Source organism: Melozone crissalis, unplaced genomic scaffold, assembly GCF_028551555.1.
Source record: "Melozone crissalis strain CALT ecotype California unplaced genomic scaffold, PUWL_Pcris_2 ptg000042l_1, whole genome shotgun sequence".
Lineage (NCBI taxonomy): Eukaryota > Metazoa > Chordata > Aves > Passeriformes > Passerellidae > Melozone > Melozone crissalis.
In genome coordinates this window covers 45,489,779-45,514,735 of record NW_026535820.1, presented here as the reverse complement: position 1 = coordinate 45,514,735, position 24,957 = coordinate 45,489,779, and the positions used below count along the sequence as shown (strand labels likewise).

Here is a 24,957-nt window from a genome sequence, read left to right as displayed (position 1 = left end):
GCCTTAGTGCAACATGCTGGCTGACCAGCAGCAATGCTCACTGACCCACAGTGCTTCTCCAGGAGCTGTCAGTGGTCATCTGCTGGAGACTGCTGCTGTTGTCTAAGCACGCTGGTCCTGGAGGAAAGGAAGATTCCAAGGGCACAATACACTCCATAGAACTGTAAATAAAGATGGCTTTTTGAAAATAATGTTAATGATAATTTTTGTTGCTGAAATCTCCTTGATCAGTTAACCTATCAGAATATATTATTAAGAAGAGCCCAAGTTTTTGCTTACTGTATGGAAATTCATAATTATTCCAGCTTTTTCCTCCTTTCTCCCACCTGTCACCTGTCAGTTAGTATTCTTGCCAAGCTGCCTGAGCAGTGTAGGAGCAGAGGGACCCCCTGCCCTCGGCAGTGACCCGTGGTTGTCTGCTGGTAGGGAGGCAGGGTTCCTTGCCCCTTCCCTCTGCAGACACAGAGTCTTTTGTCATAGTCCTGCTAGCAGGGCATGTGAGAGCAGTGCCTCTCAGGAAGGATTATTGTATATTATTATTGCACACTTGGGCAGCCAACCCTGCAGTAATCAGACACTGGCAGGTTGCTAGCACAGAAACAGCACTGTGGACCTGTCTTCTGAGGTTCAGTGCTTGAGCCTCTGAGAAGAGGGGTTCACTGGCATGCGGAGCTGAAGCTGATCTTCTCTTTATCTCTGGCAAAGCCAGTAAATCCATGCCTGCTGCATGAAGCTTTCTGCTGTGGCCTTTTACCCCTTTTGGTGCCGCCATGGGTTGTGGTGAGCTCACTGCGGGGCCCAGGGAGATCAGCAGGAAGGCTGAGAGAATGATCAGTCTTTTCCTAGGCCCAGGTTAGTTCTGTATCATGGGCTGTCATGTGCCTCTGGACCACATGTGCTGGGATCCTGGTTAGCACACATGGTAGGAGGAAGGTGTACTCATGCTGTGTGAAACCAGCTGAGATTCAGTTCTATGAGATAGGGCTAAAGCCTCTTCTGTCCCAAGATAGTGCTGCCCCTGGCTATGACTGTGAATGGCAAAGGCTAATTCTGAGTGTAGATAAACCATCTGCACTTTTTTTTTTTTTTTTATTTGACAGTGCTTCGATGCTAGCAAAAAAGAATTTGTTGATATTTAGGGTGCCTTCTCAGGCAGGAGAAACTGTTCTGTTGTGAGACACAGCGCTAACTCAAGTAGATTAAAAGGCAGCTTTGGACACCTGCTGAGAGCCGATCTGTCGCTGCCTACAGTATAATTACAATTACCTCTGCGTGTCAGAGCCAGGCACATAAGTAAGAGGAGGTCACCTCCCCCTGCAGTTGTTTAAGGGCACCTTCCATTATCTTAGGTCAGAACTGGAAAAAATCCCAGTTGCCGTTCAGCTGAATGAAGTAGTGACAGAGGGATTTGCCTTCTGTTCCTCCTCAGACAGCATTTTCCTGAAAGCCTGATGAATTGTTTTCAGATCAGCACACATGGTAAAAGTCAACTTTGAAATGGCATAGCCTTGTTGACTAGTCTACTGTAGAAACTGTACTGTGTGCTTAGGTTTGTGGAAAATGCCCAGTGTTTCATGTTCACCTGCCCATGATTCTGCTTTGGGCATTCTCCATTGTGTGGTATGACCCATCATGTCCGTATTTGTTTTCATGGATAGATGTTCTTAGGTGCTTACTGTATTGAGGGCTTCAGTTACTCCCCTTTCCACCTCTTGCCCTCTTTCTCCTCCCCACAGTGTAAGTTACCATTGTACACCTGCAGGTTTTGGGGGAAGGGAAGTTGAGTACACAGTTACCTTGTTTAAAGGAGCGCTTTGAGCTGTGGATAAAATATGCGCTTGGCTGTCTTCCTAGCAGTATAGCTGTGACAAACCCTCTCACCCCAGGCAACCTGCAGGAACAGCAGGTAGTAAATGCTGGCTTAATGAAGAGCCCCTCTGATCCTTTAAAGATGAGAAAAGAGTGAGTGAGGGGCTGATGTTCACGCAAGGGTTGTACCCAGTTCCTATTTTCTGCGCTTGAACAACAGTGAGAACAACCCAGGGGTGTGGGTGGGAGTGTGGTGGGCTGATAAAGGGGAGAGGTTGGTTTGTCTCTACAAGGCAATTAGGGATACTGTAGAAGTGCCATTTTGTAATATTGTAGGAAAAAAAAGGTTAAAAGTTAACTTTAAAAAGAAATATAAAAGGGCATTTTCTTCTAAAACAAATAATTCATGCTTCAGTTTGGACTTAAGCTTTCACAAGTGGAAATTACATGAAGTGTGTGTGAGGTTAGGTCAGATATTAGGGGCAGAATCTTTACCCAGAGGCTGGTTGTGTGCTTGAACAGGCTTCCCAGGGAAATGGTCATGATACCAAGCCTGACCGAGTTCAAGGAGCATCTGGACAATGCTGTTAGTCACATGGCTTAGTTTTAGGTAGTTCTGCAAGGAACAGGGAGCTGGACTCCGTGATCCTTAAGGCTCCCTCTCAACTTGAGATAGTCTATGATCTGTGATCTCTGCAAACTCATATACAGCTTTGTACCATCTGTCATTTAGATCTTTTTATTCTTGTAACATAGAGGCGAAAAAACCCTAAAACTAATTTTTTTTAGCAAGCAAATGGGAGAATAGACCCTTATCTAAATTTCACTGGAGTGGGTTCAAAAGAACTTGAAAATTAATCCAATCCTTCAAAAGATAAATGTCAAGCTCCACCAGTTCACTCTCATGTCAATCTCTTGTTTATTGTGCTTCTGTGGAAACATGTCAATATGTAAAGATCTACAAGGTGTTTCTTTAAAGTAATGCAGGAAGGTCCTATAGGAGCAGGCACATTGCTGTTGTGAACAAAAGATTGTTTGATTAAAAAGCTGAGTACAATCAATTATTGTTGCTGTGAGGCATACAGTACTTACACTGGTAAAATCAAGCCAAGATTTGGAGAAATTAAAAAAAAACTGAGGGAAACAGAAATTGAGAGTTTTGTAGTTTAAAGTTTTCAGGAGAACTGAAAGCTGAGATTATGTGTTTACGGACTTCCTCTATACATATGCAAGTTGTCATGTCTTTAATTCACAAACAGCTTTAAAAATAGTCAGTTGCAGAGGGTTTTTTTGCCCTCAGCACTGAATTCATGACTAATGCCTGCCTGTATCCTATTCTTGCTCTATATTAATTTATTGCCTCAATGTATTTAGGGCATCTCACATAACATTTACACTTCTGTTTCAAGTAGAGCATTAATTAGTTGTCTGACAACCCTTTTGTGTTTCCTGTGACATTTAGGTCCTCCTTTGGTTGTGGGCAGAACAGAGAGGGAAACAGTTGACTGACAGCTTGTCTGAGGTGCACCTCTGCCAGATTTCAGGGATTGGACACTTTGAATTCAAAATGAAATGCATGTGTGGGCTGGAAAGCAAGTTCTTGCCTTGACAGCTGGGACAGGGTGTTCCAAGGGGACAGATCTCCATGTGGGGAGGTGATCAGCAGGAGAGGGCACCAGGAGGGAAACTGGGACCGTAATGGCAGGGGGCAGAGGTGTGGGGGGGTAGGAGAAATGACTGGAAATAGCGGAGGTTTTGCAAGAGGAACACAGAGGTGGTGTTGGTGGTGGAAAGCCCTGGAGGAGAAGCATGCTTTGCTCTGTTGCCAGTGGTGTAAGACCTGCAGGAGAAGAAGGTGTGAGCGAATTGGATGTGGGAGGTTACTGCTCGAGCCTCTGTGGGTGGTGTCTTTCAGGATGGAGGTGGTTGAGGGTTGTAAGACCTTGCAGTCCGCCCTGGCTGAGAGTGCACTGGCTCATGCTGCCAGCAGCCTAGTGCAGTCTGTGCTGGCCCTTCTCCATCCTGGCTCCTGGCCATGTTGGTTGTCTCATGGCTGGTGTGAGGGTGGCCCTGGAGCCTGCTGGGGTGCTCCTGCAGGTGTGCCAGCTCCTGACACCCAGCCAGCCCTGGGTGAGCAAGCCATGAGCTGGAGCAAAACCTTCCATGTCTGGCTGCATCTGACCAGGGCTGAGGGGTTGGTTGCTGCCTGGTAGGAGGGGTGAAGGAAACCTAAGCCCTCAATTGTCTCAGCACGTGGAAATTTGCTGTGAACACCATCCATTTCCATGCAAAAACCTTTCTTCTGGGTCTGTTTTCTTTTTATTCCCTCCCAGGCCTCTGCAGCTGCAGCCTTGCAGAGGAAGGAACACCCCAGCCCAGTGGCTGTCGTCTCCCTGTGCAGGGGGACCAGCCTGCACTGGGTTGTTGCAAGGACCTTTCATCCATTACAGCTGGTGTTGTGGCAGAGCCTCCTTGGTTTTGACGATAATACTGTGGTGATAAGTGCCAGAAACTTTCCTGATTGGAAATTCGTACCAGGCAGCTGTGCTTGGCAGCAGGTCCCCAGGTAGATCTGGGCCCCCCTGTGCATGACTTCATAATTCCTGCAGGGTTTGGGCACCATCAGCACCCACAGGCTTTGGGGGCTGCACCGGCAGCCCAGGCGGAGTCGGTTCATGTAAAGTGTTGGGTTGAGAAGAACGTAGAGGGATGAGGCTAAAAGGCTCACAATGGCATTGCTTGGGTTGTGTTTCAAATCCTGGAGAGCACCACTAGAGTATCACCTTCTCTGTTGAGCCTTCATTTGGGACAAGGCTTTCTCTACAGGGATGTTCCTTTAGAGCTCCAGCTCCCATAGAAACATTGCCTCCGATTTCACTGCTGTGAGTTGCACACAGGCAGCTCCTGTTCTCGTCTTGGAGGCAGTCCAGTCAGCTATCTGCAGGGCTTTTTCCTTTTTTATTTTGTTCTTAGAAAAAGGACCTATTGAGATTAATTGCTTTGTGTCTCAAAAAAGCTGGAATTATTTGTAGGGTGCTTATTGACCATAGTTGTTCCACTTCTTGATAGTAGGGCATATTATTCAAATCCAGCTTTGTTCATTCCATTGCAAATAGTCATTGTTTATTTCTATGAATCACAGAATAAATACAAATTTGACACTGAAACTTTCACTTGAGCAATAAGTGATGCTGAGAGGAAAGCTAATGCTCTCAGTGCCTGGCATTGTCTGTAGATGTGCTTTTCCATTGTGTGGAAAATGATGGATAAAGGGTGAGAGTTTTTAGTGTTCTGGTCTTCCTGCTGCAGAGACCATCAGTTTTCACCCCCTTGTCCTTTGAGCTAGTTAAGGTGATGTGCACTGAAAGCAAAAGGAGTGGTTGCCATTACATCTGTTTGCTGGTCCTTACATTACATCTGTTGTTTGGTCCTTACCATAACACTGATTTGGGAGTGCCTTTGGTGGGGTGTCCCAAGACGGATGGAGATTGCACCCACGGGGAGCATGGGCCCAGACCTTCTGCTTCTCTGCTACAAGAGGAGATCTGCTCTGTCTCATCTTGCAGTGATGCGTGGGTCAGAGCCTCTTCCCTGGGTTTCTGTGTGGCCAGAGCTGGTCAGGCCTTGCTGCTGACTGACTGCCTGTCAGGTTTAGTTTTAGGTAGTTCTGCAAGGAACAGGGAGCTGGACTCCATGATCCTTAAGGCTCCCTCTCAACTTGAGATACGATCTGTGATCTCTGCAAACTCATATAGAGCTCCCCAGGGAGCTGGGGACATGTGCTGGGGTACATCTCCTGTGTCCTGCCCTCAGACTGCTCCACTTGTTCCAGCATTGTGGGAAAGCTTGGGCAGCTGCAATTCTCTCACTTCTGTGTTCACAAGCAGAAAGCAGCACACTTTTGCATGGGGAAGAAGGTGCTGGTGACATGTGAGAGGTGTTGCACGTTTTCTATTGTTGTACTATTTTCTATAGTACTGCAGTTGCAGTTTTTATAGGTGGGCTTCTTAAACTTTGAGCTTTGTGGTGTCTGTAGGTGCTGTAAGTTATACAAGATCACTTGGAAAGAAAGTTAAAGATGCACTTCTTTTTTTTTTCCTTGTAAGAATTATATGTACTGCCTAGAGGTTTAGCTTACAGTAGTGTAATCTAGGTAAAATGTATGTGTTTAGTTCCAATTAAATTTCTTAATTGTCTGTGTAGGGAAGCCCAATTGAAGGGTCATAAGTTCTGAACCTGTAATTAGAAGCTTGTTCATACTTGATGGCAGAACTTGTCTATGAGTGGAAATGGTTTAGAGAGTGAAGTAAACTTCAAAAACCTCTTGTGGAATGAGTGGGTGTTAGGTGGGAAGTGTTGATCAGACAAGATTGTTGACAGTGGTCAGCATGTAGAGGAACAGCTAAGAGGCACAATTTAGTGGGTTGATGAGCTCTGCTGTGGCACTGACCAGGGCTGTTATCCTGGCAGTGTGCTTCCTGTCACTGTGGAGCTTGGGAGCAGAAAGGGAAATTGTGTGTGGGTGTGAGAACCTGAAAGCTGTAGTAGGAAGGCCATTTGGGGAGGTGCTGCAAGTGATCACTGGTGCTGTCACTGCTGGAGGCTTCAGGGCAGGCTCCCAGCACCTGAACCTGGGAGCAGCTCCTGACACAGGTGTCCCACAGGTATCCCAACAGTCTGAGGAGAGATATGGAATGGGGGCTGAGAGGAAGGGTTTGGAAGGAGGTTGATTGATAGGACAAAGAACAAAGACTGAAAATGGCAGGAACCAAAGTGAGCAGAGGGAAAGGATAAAGTGTAGGATTACCACAATTTACAGGCTGTGTGTTACTCACTGGTTGGGTTGGCACAGTGATGTGCAAAGTGGTCATTTAGACATTTTTCATTAGAGATCAAGATTAACATCTAACAGGTAAGGGAGGCCAGAGACTGCCATGGTTCCCAGCACAAAAGGGAGGAAATTTTACAAAACAGATGGAAAATAGGCTGACTCTCAGTTGATGTGTGTATGGGATAGTTGCTTGTAGAAAAGGCCAGGAGGTCACAGTTAGGAGATTGGTGGTGATTTTTTCCTGACATCAGTAAATGTTTTGCATAAACTTATTTCATTTTCCTCCATAGGATTATAGGTAAGGAACTTCATTGTGGAGTTTTCTGGTTACTTTGATAGAGATTAAATTACATTTCATCAAAGCAAACCTTGGGCCCTGGTACATCTTGCTATCTGAAAGATTATTTTGGAACAACACAGTGGGTGTCTAAGGTCAACTGATACAGAAAAATAGTAAATTACTGGGCAAAAACATTATTTGGGTTTCACTCTTGTCACAATTAACTGTAGAATTTTACAATGTCAATAGTTCTGCTTTACATTTGATCTTAAATTACTTAGATTTGTAAGAGAGCATCCCTGTCCTGTATTTTAAATATCTAATTAGACAGTAGATGTCTCCAGGAAAAAAGGGTAAAATACTACATTTTTATTTTTGTTTTTAATCTCTGGGTCCTTGGGCTTGTCATGATTTATTTTTCTCCCTGGAACACTGCATTCCACAGCTTATAATGGCCTCCTTTTTCTGCTTGGACACATCTATAAAGACATTTTGTAAGATTTATTACATTCTTTTAACTTTTAAACACGAGGGAAACACAAATGATGATCCTCAGTTCAGACCAACAGCAGAGAATGAAAAAAGAATTAATATTTTTAAGTGGATGTTTCTCTGTACGGTCCTGTGTTTTGCTGGGCTGCGCTCATCTCTGCTGTGAGGTCAGTGACATTAGGCAAAAAGATGCTTCAGATAACAGAGGACACTAATATCATGGACATATGAGCCAAGTTCTCTGGAGCTGGCAAGTCCTCTGAAGCTGTGATGTCCATTTTCATGAACATCACAGTAGCCATTGGGATTAAACCTGTGAAGAGTTCACATAGGGCAGTTCATGGGACGGCAACAGGAAGGCTGTGGGCTTTTCTTTTTGGGTCAATTAGTTTTGCTTTCTGGTGCTTGTGGACTGCCCAGATGCTGTTTTCTAGTATCACAGGAATTACTGGAAAAATTGTGGTTGTTTGCTTGTATATTTTTACTTTGTAAACCTGTCACTCAGGTGACTTCTGTACAGTAGCTGTTTTCACTTTTCCTGTCCTACTAAATTTTATGTTTACTATATTTTACATTATCTCTCTGGTTATATGGATTTGAGCAACTTAATTTAAATTGAGTGTGTGACAAAACTTTGATATTTCTTGTTTATGTGTTTGGATATCAGGATTATCTTCTGTAAGGCCCTGCAGTTTATAGAGTACATCCAGGGGTGATAAAAAAAAATCTTGTGCAGCAAAGAGCAGCCGAGGGAAGTTGGTTGCTCCATGTCTGTTACCTCTGCTAATAAACCCTCTCAATTTATTGGAACAAGACTGACAGCAGGGACATGTTAAACTGCATAACCATGCCCATGCAGACAGTATTTGGCATCAGTCAGGCAGTACCACGTTCAGCATGTGTTATTAATGGCAAGGCTATGGCAGGTGACCAGCTGATGCAGTTCCTGCCCACGAGGTGGGTAATGGGTCAGTGTGTAGATGGAGTTGTTCTAAAATGCTTGCAATATGTGAAATCTTCAGTAGGTGACTTTTTTGCACATTTTCAGAGAACAGTTTTAATAATGATCCAGCTCCTGTCAGGGCTTACATGGTGCACATGAGCCTACTTCTGCCTTTAAATAAAAATCTCACAGAAATCTTACTAAAACAATTAAGGTTGTAATTCAAGTACCAACTTGTTGATCATGAAACTTTTGGAGTACCTTCTGCCTTCCTCCTGTCCAATATGGATCATCAGCACCAAACCCAAGCCTCACTTCCTTGTGAAAAACACCCTGAATGATTCAGTTGCGTATGAGATCCATGCAGGCAGGAAATCCCAGGTGTGACTTGTAGCTTTTGCAAGAAGTGGGGATTGTAAGGGTTTTTTGATGTACATAAGCACTTAATTCAGCATTCTCTTAAACTCACTTGACTCAGCTGTTGTGAAATCTCTTGATGCCATTTAATAATCTGATTCAAGCAGGGATTTTTTAAATTTGGCATCATGTCACAAAATGGTACCATAAGAGAGAAAACATTTGTGCTCCTTTCATTGAGAGCCTACTTTGACGTACTTTGCTTGTGTTAATAAATTGTATTACAAATTACATCTTTTGTTAAAACATAATTTCCATTAAATCTTGAATTTAGGGGTATTTTCTCAATGGAGAAAATTAATTTTACATTGTTTTGTGGTATTTTCCTTAAATGGAAGGCTTGAAAGACACCTTTTTTTTCCTCCCACATGCCAGATTAATTGTGCGGGATAGCATTAGTCCTCTGGATTTTTAGGCCACTTCTTCGTTTGAGTTCTTTTTTGGCATGTTTATCAGAGCACTATTAAGCTGTGATAGGAACAGCAGGGCAGCTTTGAAGGGTTCTCCTTTCTCAGTGAAATGCACTTGACTGTTGTTAGACTGAGTTTACTGTTTTGTTTTATATTTCTTAAGCTTGTTCTTTTTGTTGTTGCTCTTTGCATCGGTCCATCCTATCTCAACCTCTAATTTTCATTTCCAGAATAACATCAAGAGTTCTTATTTTGCATGCTGTCTCTTTAAGGTTAATTTAGAGTTTTCCATGTATTCAGCATGTTTGTTATCTTGAACCATTTATATCTAGAAAGGAAAGACGTTTTTGCTGAATTCTCATTTAGGCTTGTCTTAAATCTTATTCTAGTTTCCTGCACATTGCACTTGACCTTCCAGAAATGCTGGGAGGGTCCTTGAGGATGGATGTGCCTGCACTCTGCTGACAGGGTCCTCTGGAAGTTCAGGAGCCAACTGGGTCATCTTCCTGTTCTTTGTGCTGACCCTGCAGAGTGGCTCTGGGTTCCTATTTCCTGAGGATTTCAAGTGCTTTAATATTTCATGATCTTCTAGTTAGTAATTATAAAGTTCAAGGTGGTTTTTCCATGTCCTTATCCTAATAAAGGCGTGATTCAAGATGAAATAAAACAAAGCAGGCTTTTCAGCAGCAGGACTGCAGAAAGCCCATTTTAAGGAGATGAGGTTTGTACATGTGATCCTGCAGCCCTTTCTCATGACTTCGATCTTGTTAGATGGCTTTGATCAAGTGTTACAGTGGGTTTAATGCATCTGAGGGATGCATGGTTCTGGCAAGAATTAAAAATAAAGAAGTGGCTACTCAGTTTTCAAGAAGAGCTCCTCCTCCTTTCTTATTTGGGTGGCAGCTATTATTAGAAGTTGGTATGTTTTCTAGCTAAGTGATGCACAGTCCTATCTCTGAATCAGCTCACAGAGTAATGTCTTCACCCAAACAAGAAGGCAGTGTGTGGCAGAGATGGAAGTATTAGAACAACTAGACTGAAGAAGAGAAAATAGTGAGTTTGAGTGGTAAGGATGAATCTGCAGAGGCCATCTTATGTAGTGCTGCCACATGCAACTCATTTGTCGTGTTGTTTTTCTTGGTGTTTGTCTGTGAATTCTTTACATTAATAAACGTCCTGAGTGATGTACAGGGTGCTTTGCCTACCTTACTAACCTGTGCATTGCTCATCAAAGGATAGGCATTGCAAATATGGAGGTTATCCTCCTAGAAGTGATATTTTGCCTTCCTTCCATGTTCACATGAGATGCACTTACAGGATATGTGTCATCCTCTTTTGGTTTCCTAATTCTCTCACTGAATCTGTTTTTCTGTATCCAGGACGATACATAGCCTCTGTTAAGTTGCTTACTTTTCTAGGATTTGTTCCCCTTATTTCCCTTTTATTTCCAAATCCTTCAGCTTGTGGTATCTTTGTTCTCCAGTATGACCTTGTTTTCCTGTATGGTTCTTCTAACTAGGAACTGCAGTTTATAACTTTTGAGATGTAATTATCTCTAATTCCACTTACAGTTTGTGTGGTTAGTCTTAGGACTGCTAACACATTTTTCAGCCACAAAAGTTTTGCTATCAGTTGATGCTCTTCACATTGGTTCTGCATAGTAGATGTTCTGTCTGGACCACATGCTGCTACAAGTGGCTACTTTTTCCATCTTGGCAGGGTCCCTCTGCTCTGTACAAATCATTGTCCTGTCATATTTATGGTTCTTCACTGCAAAATAAGGCTCTGATGTCTTCATGTCTGTCTTTTTCCCTTAGGTAAGGATTATACCTAGGATGTTCTGAACCTGTTGGAGCTTTCTGACGGTTTGCTCACATACCTTGTTGATGTCTGTGATGCCTCCCAGCTCCTGTCAGAAATTTCTTTCCCATATCTCCTTTCTTACCCAGCTTTCCTTCAGTATGCTTTGTGCTGGTGCAAGTGACATCTGTAACGGTGTGATGGCCTGTGCCAGCATTTGCTATGTTTAGGATACTGTTTTAATGAGGAAATGTCTTCAGGCTATACTCCTCGGCCAGCTGTTAGGATCTCCAAGTACAGAGCTTCGGTGTTTCATCTGATCTGCCTTCAGCCTCTTGCTTCTTCAGCCTCTCTTTTCTCACTTGTCTCAGCAGGACAGACAACATCACTTTTTGTCTGGATGGCCTCCTGCAATGTCACTCCTTCAGTCTTTCATTGCCAGGAACATACATGAGGTTTTATGGTGATAAACCTCTGAGGGGTTTCCTCTCCTGCGCAGAGGTGGCCCCCAGGCACAGCGTGACCCCCAGCCCGCAGCAGCATTCCCACAGTGCTTGCTGGTGCTTGGCTGACAGCTATGGCTCTGCTTCTGTTGGCTTCATAAATATTATTTTAAAGGATTTCAGAAGGGTTTGGGTTTTTTCTAATGTTCCACATTAGTATTTCCACAAAGTAGTTGCATTAGTTCCATGCTTTGACTTTTTAACACTGAAATGGTGCCATTAGCAGGGACAAGAATTGCCTGAGGAGTGTTGGCTGTGCGAATGTGGGCATATGTCTATAAGGATGAGGTGCCAAGATGTAAATTTGCAGGAAATGGGATGTAGTCTTTATTGATTTTATTAGCATTCATAAAAGTTTAACTATATTGAGGATGTGTACATCTTCTTGCATATTTGTGAAAGTTTTACAGAAGATATATGGAAGTGTTTTCCAACCAAGTATTTAAATTCTTTTTTAGAGCTTTTACTATCTGTTAAGAACTGCCTTCAGAAACTAGTCTCAAAAGTCAATTAAGAAATCTGTTGGCCTATTAATTTCTAAATATCTGTGGCACGCAGTACTTAAAGTGCTACTCGCATTAGGTGTAATGACTGTTTCCTGACTGGAGAGTTGAATGGAAATATTTAAGTGGATTTCAGATCAAACACATGAATACTTGTAGCCTATTAGAGCATTAATTTTAATTTGCTGTTTTGCACAGTGAAGCATTTCCTCCCAGAGCAATTTGAGTGTAGGTGGGTTTTACTGTAAGAAGTGGTTTATTGTTTGGTTGGTTTCGTATTTTTGGGAATGGTTATTGCTTGGTTTATATTTCTCTTGATAAAGTCTAGCACAAATCCAGTGTGAAACAAGATTGCATTTGCCCTCTAACAGGAAAAACCCTTACAGTCCTCAGTGCACTGTCACTAGTTCCTGATGACCCATGTAGGCATTTGGGGCTTCAATAAGTGTCAGAGAAGCTTTAAGAGGAAGGTATCCCTGCCAGGCTATTATATTTTGCAAGTCTGCACACTGATACGCTGGATAGGGGATATTGGTATGAAAGCTCCATTCTCAGACAGGAGTTTTTGAATGTGTGCTCTGATTAATATTGTTTTTGTTTCCCCTCTTTCAGGTATTCACTTACAAACAGAGCACGATCACGCACCAAAAAGTAACGCCTATGCATCCAACAAGCGCAGACAGCGTGGAGGACATGGCAGCACTCGTAGATCTCCATGAAGGCTCCATCATGCACAACTTATTCCAGCGATATCAGCAAGATAAAATCTATGTAAGTTTTTTCTAAAATTAAGAAAAATATCCACTGGGAATGTTTCTGAATGTTTTTGAATGCTACATACACGTCTACACTTTCAGTGACAGGGCTGTGTTTTCCTCTTCTCCTTTAGGCTGTCTGCCCCAACAAAATGTGCTGTGTATGTCACCAGAGAGGATGTGCTGGAACTTAGTCTGTCGCTGGCATTTGAGATCCTGTTAGGCCAAGATCCAATTCTGATCAGCTTCCCCTCTTGCATTGTAGTAGAAAGGTTATTATGAAGGAAGCGTGGAATTGTCAAGCTGAGCATTTGTGCTGTTAAATATAGTTGGAGTTTGGGGTCTATGAGAACATACAGCTGTTTATCAGTTTCCAAAACTAGGATTTAGTCCATACAGAATTCCTCTTCTTAACTCTGTAATGAAGATTTTTATGATTAGATTTACCTGCTCCTTCAATATTTTTATTTATCTTGAACTAGATGCAAATATTTCCTGAGTCTGCAACTGCACTAAGCATGAGAAAACAACAAGGAATATTAGCAGCTGCTACAGGTTGCAAAATTGTACTTTTCAGTGGTTCAGTGGTTTGGGTTTTTTTACTAATAATAGCAGAACACGATTTTTGTTTCATCACATGCCGGGGTCCTTGATTTGACCGTATACGTGCTTTATTTCAACCATCTTCTACTGAGTTTAGCTTTTTATTTTTAAATATTAGCATATCTAAGTGAAAAAAACAAATTTTCCCTGTATTTAAGATTTGATGAAAAGCAAAAAAGAGCACTTACCCTAAAGTGGCTAGCATAGGGAATTTACATAAGTCTTTATGTATATTTTTTTCCTCAAAACAAATGAACTGTTTTACCTTTCGGAAAAATCAGCAAACAAAAGATAAATAGCATAAATGAACAACCCTGCATGTGCGAGTAAAACACATATACTTGATAGAAGTTTGGTTTTCCGTCAGTGTTGTTAGATTAGCATGTGGTACTCAGTGTGAGTCAAATTTTAAAAAATTGTTTTATGATGTGCACTCACATAGAGGACACACCCCCTTTTAAAAAACCATGAGGGTGAGAGTGTGTTTTTTTTTATGAGGCATAGAACAGCCTTGTTCTGAAGAGACATGTCCTAGCTTCTTTCTTAGCTTGTCAAGGCAAGTTTAGGGTGTTCTGATCCTTGGTGCTTAGCGCATGCACTTTTCTAGACAAACAGGTTTGTGTGCTCTTAATGATGACAGATCTGCAGTTGCTACTGACTGTGCATTGTCCCTTCAGTTTTGTCAGTTTAGCTGCTTACTCTTTTGAATCCACCTGAAAAATTATTGAAAAGGTGGTTGGAAAAAAATATGTTTTGAAATGCATATGAAAGCCTTTCTCTTGCCCTGTATGTGTAACGAGGACTAGATTATAGAAGCATCTTCTTTTCTCCAACCTCATTGGTACCCCACTCCTACTGCAGCAATAGTATTGTTTTAGCAGGAAAGGGCTTTAGGAACAAAAATATCCCAAAAAACTGAATGCATGTCTTGAGTAATTTCATCACAGTTTATAAATATAGGAGCATGTATTTTAGAAGGGGGTGTTGTCATTGCAAAAGGAGATCTGTCATTTTAAGCCAAAATTGCTTCACTATATTGAGCAATTCAATCATATTTTAATGTTAAAAAAAACCTGAAAATGCATTAAGCTTACCTTTGTTGAAGGTTACTTTGCAGCTGATCATTCAAACTTGCTCAGTCATTCTGCTTTGGGACCAAACTAGTCCTAGTACAGGACAGTAAAAGCCATTGGAATTTATGCCAGGAGCAAACAAAACTTTACAGATTTTACATTTGCCTTCTCCTTTGACCAAGAATGGCTTCATCACTGTAGTTCACATATTGTCTCTTGTATCTGCCTCATCACCTTGTCTGTATCTGCCCCTGGTGCTCTAGTGATAAATTGGGAAGGGGTGTACCACTCTCCACTGTGGGCTTAGGGGCTGATCATCCCATTGGAAGACTTCTTCCCGTCCCTGGATACAAATCACCCTATAATTGCTGTGTTCTGGCTTTTAGCTTACAGATCTCTTTTGTCTCAGTTCTGTGCACCTTCTTGTTCACATCCTGAGTAGGGGGAAGAGATATGCAAAGGTTTATGCTGTCATTTTTGAGTTCTGTGCTTGTAGTATTACAAATATATTAGTGTGGTTTTTGAGCATGGCAGATTTTTGTTCCTTTTCGCAGTGGCATTGAGACCAGGAAGCACCTTTTTTACCTTAACAAAGAATACACTAAGTTGGGATTTGAGTTTTGGGGCTTGCTTGTTCACACACACATAAACATTATATCAAGTGCAATATACTTAATTGTAGTGTAAAGTGTATATAATTTCAAAGGTACAGAACAAACAATTAAAGGGAAATTTAAACAGTTACTTTCTCAGAAAGACAAATGTTTATGCAGATCTTCCTCTGTTAACTTGTGTGTTGTTCTGTATTTGAAGAGCTGTTTCTCAAGCATTTAAATAAATATCTTCAGATGTTTGAGCTCAGTTTAATCTTCCGTTACTTATTAACATTTTTGTCTCACATACTCATACCCGTGTTCCTAAACTTTTCACTACTTCCTAATTCATACTACAAAGTTATTTGCTGCCCATGCCAAGTTTTGTCAAACATGTCAGCGACTTTATTTGCTTCTGCCAACAACTGCAGCTTTAGAGGGTCAGCAGAGGATTTTCTATATTTCCTGATATATCCTGGGGAGGGATGAATATTGACTTAGATTACAGATTATGTTCATAGTGAGAATGATGCCTGGCTCTGAACATAATTGAGGCTCTCAACTGAATCTTTGCTGTTTGCAAGGTGAATGCCTAAATGTTATTCTTGTCTATGTGCAACTATCTTTTTGTATCAGTGTCAAGTCTGTTAACATCTTGTGATACGTTTTGTGTGAATTTCCATGAAAGAGTGTGTGCTTTCCCTTTCTGGTCTCTAAGAAGCATAGGATATACAAGTCCTTTCTTAATTCTTTGAGGCAGGCTGGTACTGTCTGGTATTTTTTTTCAGGCTTTGTGACTAATACTGCATTTATTTGAAAGTTTGGTTCCGTGCTATCACCACATTTGTTGTCCAGGAAAGGACAAAATTTAAGATGGCAGTGATCATACGGTTCATGGGCTTTCATTGCTACTTCATCTCCCATTTTGTTCCTATTGGGAACAACAGTGGGTTATCCAGCTGTGGAAATCAGCCTACAAGGTTTATTGCTCATCTTTGAATGCTCAGATTAACTTGCATGCTAGACTGGCATGTGGCAAAATATGGAAAGATAAACATTAATGCTAAAAATGGAGGATGGCCGCATTTGAAAACAGAGCCTTTTGTGAAGCACTTGGGGGATTTGGTCACCTCTGAAGTGAGGCCATCACAGGACACATGATGTGGAGAGGGCAAGTGCTGTGGCAGCCACTCTTGTCGACATTCAAAGGCAAATTGTTCCCAAGCTGTTGATTCTGGTTTACTTTTAGTTAAGTACACACTGCGGAGCAGACTGCCTCAGCCTTGGGGAGAATTCCATAAACCACATGGCGTGGATTGTGCTGTGAGTCACACAAATTATGGTGTTTGGACTGGCTCTGGGATGAGTTGCAGTCGTCTTGTCTCTGCCAGTGGTTGGTTATTGATGCAGGTGAGCAAATTTCAGAAGAGCAGAGTGGAGGATGAGAGAGCAGCTTCTGCTGAGGTGAGAGGCAGGTTGGAAATAACTGCACTATATATTGTGCAGGTCAGTGCAGAGGCTTTCAGTGTCATATCCACCCTCATTTGCATGAGTTCAAGCAATAAACAAGTTTCAAAACCCTTTTGATTAGCTTTTTCCTTTTGAATTAAGTTAAGAAATGCTAGGTAGGCACATCCACCTTTGAAGTGGTGGCTATGATTTGACACGTGCCTGCCTTGTTTAGGTGGAGGATGTGCACCATGCCCAGAGCACATGGGGTTCTGCTTGGGCTGCAGTGTGGTGGTCCCTCGGTCACCCTCCCCTGATGGGGAGGGACAGTGACTTCCAGGTTGTCCAACAGTTGGGTGTGGTGTCCAGGAAGGGTGAGGGACAGCACAACCTTTTTTTGCTCACTCTCAAATTAGGAGTGCAGCTCGCCCGCCGATAATTATAACCATCTGTTATGTTTGCGTGCATGTGTATGAAAAGTTCTGTACCAGCCACGTCGACATGTAGTGCTGTACCAGCCACATCCACATCAGAGGGAGGATGATGGTAATTAGGAGCTCAGTTTTCATGGCTAGCTTCCCTTCTCTCTTCAGCTGAAGCAACAAACATTGAATAACTTGGGTGAAAAAGCAACATTTATCCAATTTTTGAAAAAGGTGTTAAACTGGAAAAGTTGTCTCTTCCTTGACAAGGTTATTGCAGACCTCCTAGCCACTTCATGGTACAGAATCCTCATTTCTATGTGTTCTTAAAAGGGATTTTCAGTTAGTTATGCATTGATTTTTAAATCTATTAGTGTTTATTTACTTAAGCAGCACATTCAGTTGTAGTTTGTTAAGCTTGCAGTAATTAGATAATTTATCTCCCTCGAAGTCATGAGGGCTCCCAGAGGCAACTAGTTGATGTTTGTGCTGTATTAATCAATAATCACCAGAGGGGTTTTTTCAAATTCTGTTTGCAGACACAGACACTTTAGTATCTAGGTCAGTTGCTCTCTGTGACTTGCTTTTATGGGGTTTTGCATATTTGGTTTTTTTCTGAGTCCAGTAAAACTCCTTTTGGATCCAGTGCAGTTGCTCTGTACCGTGCTGTGATGGTCAGCAGGAAGTGGATATTGCTGCATGTTACAGTGAGAAAATAGTGGGGCACACTAAAGTCATGGTTGATGTAATGCAGCCAGACATAATTCATACAATTCAATAGCACTCCTGCTCAGATGTCCTCTAACATGGGCACAAGTTGTAGGTGAAGGCAGAGAAACAAAGCAGGATGAGCAGAAGCAATTAGAATCATAGAATCACTGAGTTTGGAAAGGACCTCCAAAGTCTACAAGGCAAACCTTTGAATGCCACCATAAATACCACTAAACCAGAGCCTTAAAGTGTTTGCTAATAAAGAGAAAACCTCATGACTGGTTTCTTGAATGGAAAAAGTTGGATACACTCCGTGCAGAAACTGAACCTAAAAAGTATGTATGTCATGGACCCCTACAATGTCCTGGAGAGCTCAACAGCCTTGGTCTTTGGCCTGTCGTGTGCCTTGTTATAAATAATTGTGGGGCATGGACTTTAAAAACCCCAGACAATGGTACCCAGAAACTGTGTCATTAATTAATACCATAAAACATGTATATAAAAACAGTACATATGCCTAGAACAATTACACTAGGCCCTAGAAGTACGTTTATCTTGGTCTTGTCTGCAATCCAGCTGTGGTTGTATGGTTCCTCTCCAGAGGCATCCACTGCTGTAGAGCAGTCCCAGGTAACCAGTTTGCAGGGTCTGCTCTGGGGTCACTGGGGATGCTGCTGTTTGTTTAATTGCTCTGCTTTTACAGGAAAGAAATCTTCAAAGATTTGTGCTGATGAATCACAGTGGTTTTTACGCCTTCCTGTGCTGCTGAGAAGATGGGGAAAATTCTTGCCACCAGCTCTTTCCACAGAAGTGTGGAAGCAGAGAATGCTGTTGCTAAGAATGCATGACAAATGTCTATACATAGCTGCTTACCTCCATAATTAGAATGTTATGCTTGCACACATCAGATAATGTTTTCAAAATGCGGTTCAAAGCAAGTTCCTGTCTCCAAGCATTAATTACAGCTTCCATTTCACATCTGTTACTAGAGAGCAGCAGACAAAGATCTATAAAAACACAGCAGGGTTTTAATTGGAAATCTAATGAAATTTATTACTGGTGATTGTTATTTCTAAAGGCTGGTCAGTTATATAGATCAAAAATTGTCTACCACAGGCAAATTAACTTTTTTTTTTTTTTAATATGAGTGAATGGAGAAACATAGCTGTAATGATATGAGAAGTAAACAAATGCCATCAGTTGGTTAACCAACCTTGCTTCTAACTTCCTCCATTCTGCATGACTTGTGGAACTGCTAATAGTTATAATAACAGCAACAATAAAGAGTGTTTGTCTGAACTCTTGTCCTCACAAAGTCCTCAACTGAAAATACTGGGAGTTTTAAAAGTGCTTATTTTCAGATCCAAGGAGGTATTTCAGCCTGAGGTGTTGTGATCAATGTGATAACGTTAAAAGAAATGAAAGGTGTGTGTCACTGAGTACCCTGCCATGTATGCCACAGCTACACAAACACTTTGCAGTGTGTGCAGTGGCCACATGTGCCCACGCCTGCACCAGCACATAAATTTATATTATGGTTTGCAGTGCTTTAGGTGGTGTTGGTAACCTGCTGGGTGTACACATGGCAGTAAGGATCTCACCTGCCAGCATCAGTGTGCTGCTTTAGTGAGGTGGAGAGGGTGAAGAGGTCAAAGTTTTATTAAAACATGAAAACTTGCTCTTTCTATTCTGCTCTGTACCAGTAATTTTTTTTCTCAGTTTGATTAGTTGGACTGGCAACAGGATCAGTTTCTGTTGACTTCCATGAGTTTTCTATTTGTAATACAAAAGCTCTAAACTATCTTTGATATAGATATATCAGCAACTGCATATATATATAGGCTACTTCATATAGAAAACTGCAAAGTAGATATCTGTCATCATGTGCTGATTTTGTCATTGATGATGGGATATCTTGCTAATGTCTTCCCAGATTTGAAGTCTTGTATTCATTTATTGCATGTCACTGCTAACTCTATGAGCCAAGAACAGAAAGTAGACCAACATGCAGAATCAAAAGAAAAATTATAAGTCATTTGCACAAATGCCAGCAGCCGCTTAGTGCTGTTCAGAGTTTTTGCAAACGGTGCTGAATGTTTCTACACGTGCCGTTGCCTCACTTGGTGGTAAGCTTTGGCTCCTTTCTGTGAGATCTGTTGTTCCCAGTCCAGCAAAGTCTTTGAAAGGAGGGCAGGAATTTGGACTCCAAACCTTAGGGCACTTACCTGTCGCCAGCACATTTTTTTTACATAAGTTAGGCTTTTACTGTAAAGCAAGATTTTAAGTGAGCTGTGCAAAATTTCCTTCCTGTGCTGTACTGTCCAACTGTTTTATACACATATTTCAGCAGTTTAATACAATTTAATAGAAATGCTGCAAACAACCCATTTAAGGTGGGAGTGAATTAACTTTTATAGCTATTGTTTATCTGTGTAAATGGATCATTGATTCATGGCCAGCCTGTTATTTTTTATTTGAAAAGAGGTGGTCCCTCTCTCACAGGCAGTTTCAGCTTTTTCCCTTTGATGTTTGTCAGTCTCTCCTTTTAAAAGCAAACGGAATCCAAAAGTTCCATGTAGCAGATTTTTGACAGTTAATTCCATTTGCCATCTCGGTCTGATTTCTCGACTGACGGCTATTTGGCAGCAGTTCAGTGCCATCCAGCTAACTACCTGGCACAGAGATAGATTTCAGTTATGCTGGCTTTTGATTTCTCTTTTCATGCTCTGTTAAAGAGTAATTCCTGCTCTTCCTGCTTTCCTCCTAAAAAAACCCTTTCTATAGGAGAGGTTTTCAAATATTAAAGAGGCACAGAAGTTATGGAAATCTGGATATCAGTATGTAAAATACTTTCAGGCAGAATTAAACAGATCTGTGAAGCTTTATATAAAAATATTTCACCAGTGTTGTAGAGACAATGCTCTTTGGTTCATCATTTTACCAGCATTTTGGTTCTCCTTTGTGTGTATTTTCTCTGAAAAGCCCCTTCATCTCTCCAGTATGAATGTATAGGAAGGAAGAAGACCATTTTTTTCTTTTCCTTGCTGGAGGGTAAATTAGACCTTCAGACAGTTTTGAAAGGCTCATTTGAGCATTGTGCAATAACAGAGCAGGAGGAAGAACTAGTTTGTGCCACAGGCCATTTGAAATTAAGTGATGAGCCATGGGGTCTCTGCTTTTTGTGAGGCCTTTTTTGATTTGAGCTGGAGCTCGCCTGGTTAAAACTGTGCTCACAGATTGCTACAGTCTCATGTGCAAACTTATTTTCACATGCTGCATTGCAGCCCATGAAAATAACAAAAATCAATGTCTTGTTCTGATCAATCGTGTTTGTGTTCAGGAGGTCACCAGCTCTATCTGCGTGGCAATGGCAAAGAGAGAAATTCTTCAGTAATTGTTTATATGAAAACTGTACAGAAGATCATTATTCTGACCCAGTAAATAGGACTACTGCATGGTAGAGATTGCATTGTATTAGTCAGCAAAAAAAGTACAGTAAAAACAAGGAGACTTGGGGCTTTTTATACAGGAGAAAAACTACCAGAGACCTGTGAATATCTTAAAGAAGGAAGAATGTCTATCTGACGTCAGTATTATTATCTGCTGGTTTGAATTTACCTTTGGCTGTAACCATGCTCTTTTATCAACCTTTTTTAAATTGATTTCATACTTCCTAACTGGATTGCTTTTGGTGTGGATTCAGGCTAACACTTGTAGTGTTTCCTTGAGTAATCCCCATCGACGTGGAACAATCTGTCCAATAGGAGAAAATGAAGAGAAAAAGATGAGATTAAGCTGTGAACATATCTCTTAACCAGGTGGAGAGGTGTTCACCATCTCTGAGCCTTCTGTGGATGCAGAAAGGTGTCTGCCTCCGTGCAGTTTGGGGTATTTACATTGGCACCTAAGGTGACCAAAACCCAGTTTTTAACCCTGAAGAAACAGTTTCACTTAACTTCCTAGAACAAGGACTCAATGACTGTGCAAGATTGAAGCTGTAGGGAGCTGAAGGAATCTCTTAGTGTGGAAGTTAAGGTAGCTGGGTTACAAAGTACTACATTTTTCCTGGAGAGAGAGCGCAGCCTTTGCCCTTAGAGGGGCTTGGGAACAGGACTGTGTTGCTTAACACTGTTGCACCAAGGGAAGCTTAAGGTCACATTAACTGAACTGAAAGGTCAACATCACAGACAAGGTTGCATGTAAGAGGGTGTCCTGTTGCTCAACAGTTGCCTGTGATAGTGTGAAATCACATTTAACAAACTATTCCAAAATCTTCTTGTGAACTGTGCTGGCGGAATCAAGCATAAGGCCTGGCTTTGAAAAGGCCTTGTTCTGTTATGCCTCAGATCCGTTCTGTGCTCGGCACAGAAGGAGAGACCGTCAGGGAAGTGGTTGGTAGGAGAGGCTGCTGCAGTTTCCATCTGGACTGAAGGACATGGTTTGAAAGTACAGCTGAGCAGTGTGAGAAGACACTTTCCAAAAACACTGACAAGGAGAACATGTAGAAGGTGGGTCTTGGCTGTAGGTGTCTGATCTTTCTAGTGACATTCCGTGTCATGTTCTGGTTCCCTTCTGAAGGTCCTCTCCTGTGGGTGCTAACTCTTGAATTTGTAGTGTGGCCTGTGTATTTACAAGCAGCTCATTTTGCAATCAATCCTACAGCTGAACTTAAGAAGTAAAAACCAACAGTGTAGGGGTCATAATGTTGAGTGCATTTACAAGGAACACAGATAGAGAGAAAAGCAAAGTTGATGTAAATTTGGGCGGTTGGAAGTTCACCATGAGTCACCAGACATGGTGAGGACAGCAGGAGCCCAAGGATGTAAAGATGATTATAGAGTATAGCATTTCCATCTTAGGAACTGCTTGATTGGTTGAAAACATTTAAAACATGCAGTTTAAAAAACATTAAATTGTAGTTTAGTACTTCACTTTGATTATGGTTTTTAAGAAAGAAGCTTTGCTTCAGACATGAGACAACTGGATTCTGTCCCACTGAAATTAGCATGGGACTAGCTGAAAGAGTATACTTACCACAGTGAGGATAAATCGAGATCCTACCATGAACGAGGGCATTAATTACCATCCTCTTTATGGCATACCATCACCCCTTCTTCTGCCTCCCCTAAAAAGCACACCAAAATGTGGCCCAGCTCTCTTTCTCCTTTTTCTGCTGATGTGTATGTGGTAGACATTAGGTTGTCATTGCCACAGAATAAACACAACCCTGATTACCATCAATCCTTTCACCTGAGGGAACTCTGGACCACAAAGGCCATAGCTGCAGTGTGGAGCAAACTCTTCTGTTCCCAGGTTTTTCATCCTGACACCTTAACATTTGGTGTTGAAAACATAACAATGGTGCTGGCTATTTTGATGGTCTTTTAAAAGTTGCCTGCCACTGCATGTTCTGTGAAAGCACTGGTTTTATTTGGTAAGGTTCCTGTAGCTCTGATGATTTAAAGGTACGTGAGATGCAGAGGTTGTGTGGAATGGTGATAAAAATCTTTTCCCATGCCTTTTGTAAAAGTAACATAGAAGTAGCCATTTGAGTAGCTTATTTGAGGTGAGCCAGCTGTACTGCAGTTTAATTTGAAGTTTCCCATATATTAAGGGTAAGCCCAGAAGGTAATACTTGTGGAATATATTGGCAGGTTAATACCAATACCCCATTAAAAAAAAAATACTTTTACTTTTCAGACACAGCATCAGTTCCTTAAGAGACGGCAGGAAATTCAGAAGTTTTTCAAAAACAGTCCAGAAACATTTTTTTTGAGGCATTAGCAAGCATGCTTTTCTTTCTCTAATAACATAGATTTTTTCATGCTTTAAAGAAGAAAGCCTTGAAAGTGCTCTTAAGAGAGTTGGACAAAGTCCTGTTTCTCAATGTTGGTGTATATATCTGTAAAAAAAAAAATCTTAATTTCTGTAATTGATCCATTCCAGCATCTCTAGTTTCAAGCTGTGAAGAATATTTTGAGTTTTGGTGGTAGTAAGGAAACACAATGATAGAAAGAAGTAGAGTAATGCAGTGTTCTTACACCTGTTTTAATAATGCAAGCAGTTTCTGTTGAGGTTGTTGATCAGGATTTAGTTCAGGAGCAGCGCATAATGTGCTTCAACAGAGTCCTCCACTCTGCTTCTGCCTTCTCTCTCCCACTTTCCCTGTAGCATGAGATATGGAGAGCCTAAGTGTGTGTCCTTCCTTGCTTCCCCCTCTTTATTTATTAATTTATGGAAGCAGGGATGTCTCAGATGCTAAAAGTCTGTGAAGTACAGAGGGGCACCTTGATGTAGAGAGTGTAAGGTCATGAGAAGGGCAGTGTAGAATAAATTTAATGACCTTACACGGGAAAAGTGAGCTTGGGTGGAACACAGATATCATAAAGGATCCTCAGAAACAGAAAAGTTATTGTGGAGAAGTTTTGACATAAAAGGGAAGAAGTGCAAAGTGTGTGGTTGCTGGATATGGAACAAACCTGAAAGGATATATCCCAAAATTCTAAAAAGCATCTGTGAAGGGGAAAAGATGAAAAGCAGGGTGGCTCTGGTGTATTCAGTATGTTTGGTTTATAGGACTAATGAAGGGGTCTTCCGTTAGGGCAGTTTTCTTTTTCATTGCTTTTTCATTATAGAGGATCTAAAAAAAAAAATTGAGGGGCAAATTTCTTACTCTACTTTTTTCTCTTTTAATCTGAAAACCACATGGGAAAGTTAGACATTTCAAACTGTACTTTGTTCCTACATTGCAAACTTTTTTCTTGTAATACTAAGTGTAAAATACACGTAAGTGGATTTGGATCAATAAAAGCTTGTATGTCATTTAGATTTGTTTGGCATCAAACTAAAATAAATTGATTGTGTCTTTATTAAAGAAAAACCCCACCCTCTCATGTTAGACAGGACTACTAAGTTTTGCTAGAGTACTTCTGTGGATAACAGCAGTCTTTGTCAGCTCTTGTTTAAGAGTAAATTGTTTTTCAGTGTTTGAAGGGATGATTTCAAGACAGAGGCTCAAAGCTAATTGCTATCAGAAGGCAACAAGCAAAACAAAAAGCATGCAAAGAACTGATGAAAAATCTCTTCCTTTCTGAAGTACATCTTTAATTTTGTCTTGCCTTACTCCATGTCTAGCTGAGAAGATAGGATTGGGAACTTCTAATTTTGAAAGTCCTTGTAGACAATCAGCAAACAATCTTGTTTACCCTTTTTGCTGAAAGGAGGAGCAGGAATGTCTGTGGTTTGTGATTAAAAGTGTTTTAGGGGATTAATTAACAATATAAAATTCCAGTAAAAGTTTGAAAGTGCAGAAGGAACCTAACCTTTAATACAGTAATCAAAGTGCTACATTGGGATTAGGCTG

At 41.3% G+C, this 24,957-nt stretch overlaps 1 protein-coding gene across 1 annotated transcript in view; it reads left to right on the top strand.

Moving 5' to 3' along the window:
- The window catches only part of MYO10 (myosin X), a 162,787-nt gene that overhangs the window by 60,097 nt on the left and 77,733 nt on the right, over positions 1 to 24,957 (top strand). Inside the window, exon 3 of the mRNA XM_054284962.1 lies at positions 12,601 to 12,759. Coding sequence (XP_054140937.1) covers positions 12,601 to 12,759 — 159 coding nt within the window. The remainder of the gene's footprint in view (positions 1 to 12,600; positions 12,760 to 24,957) is intronic.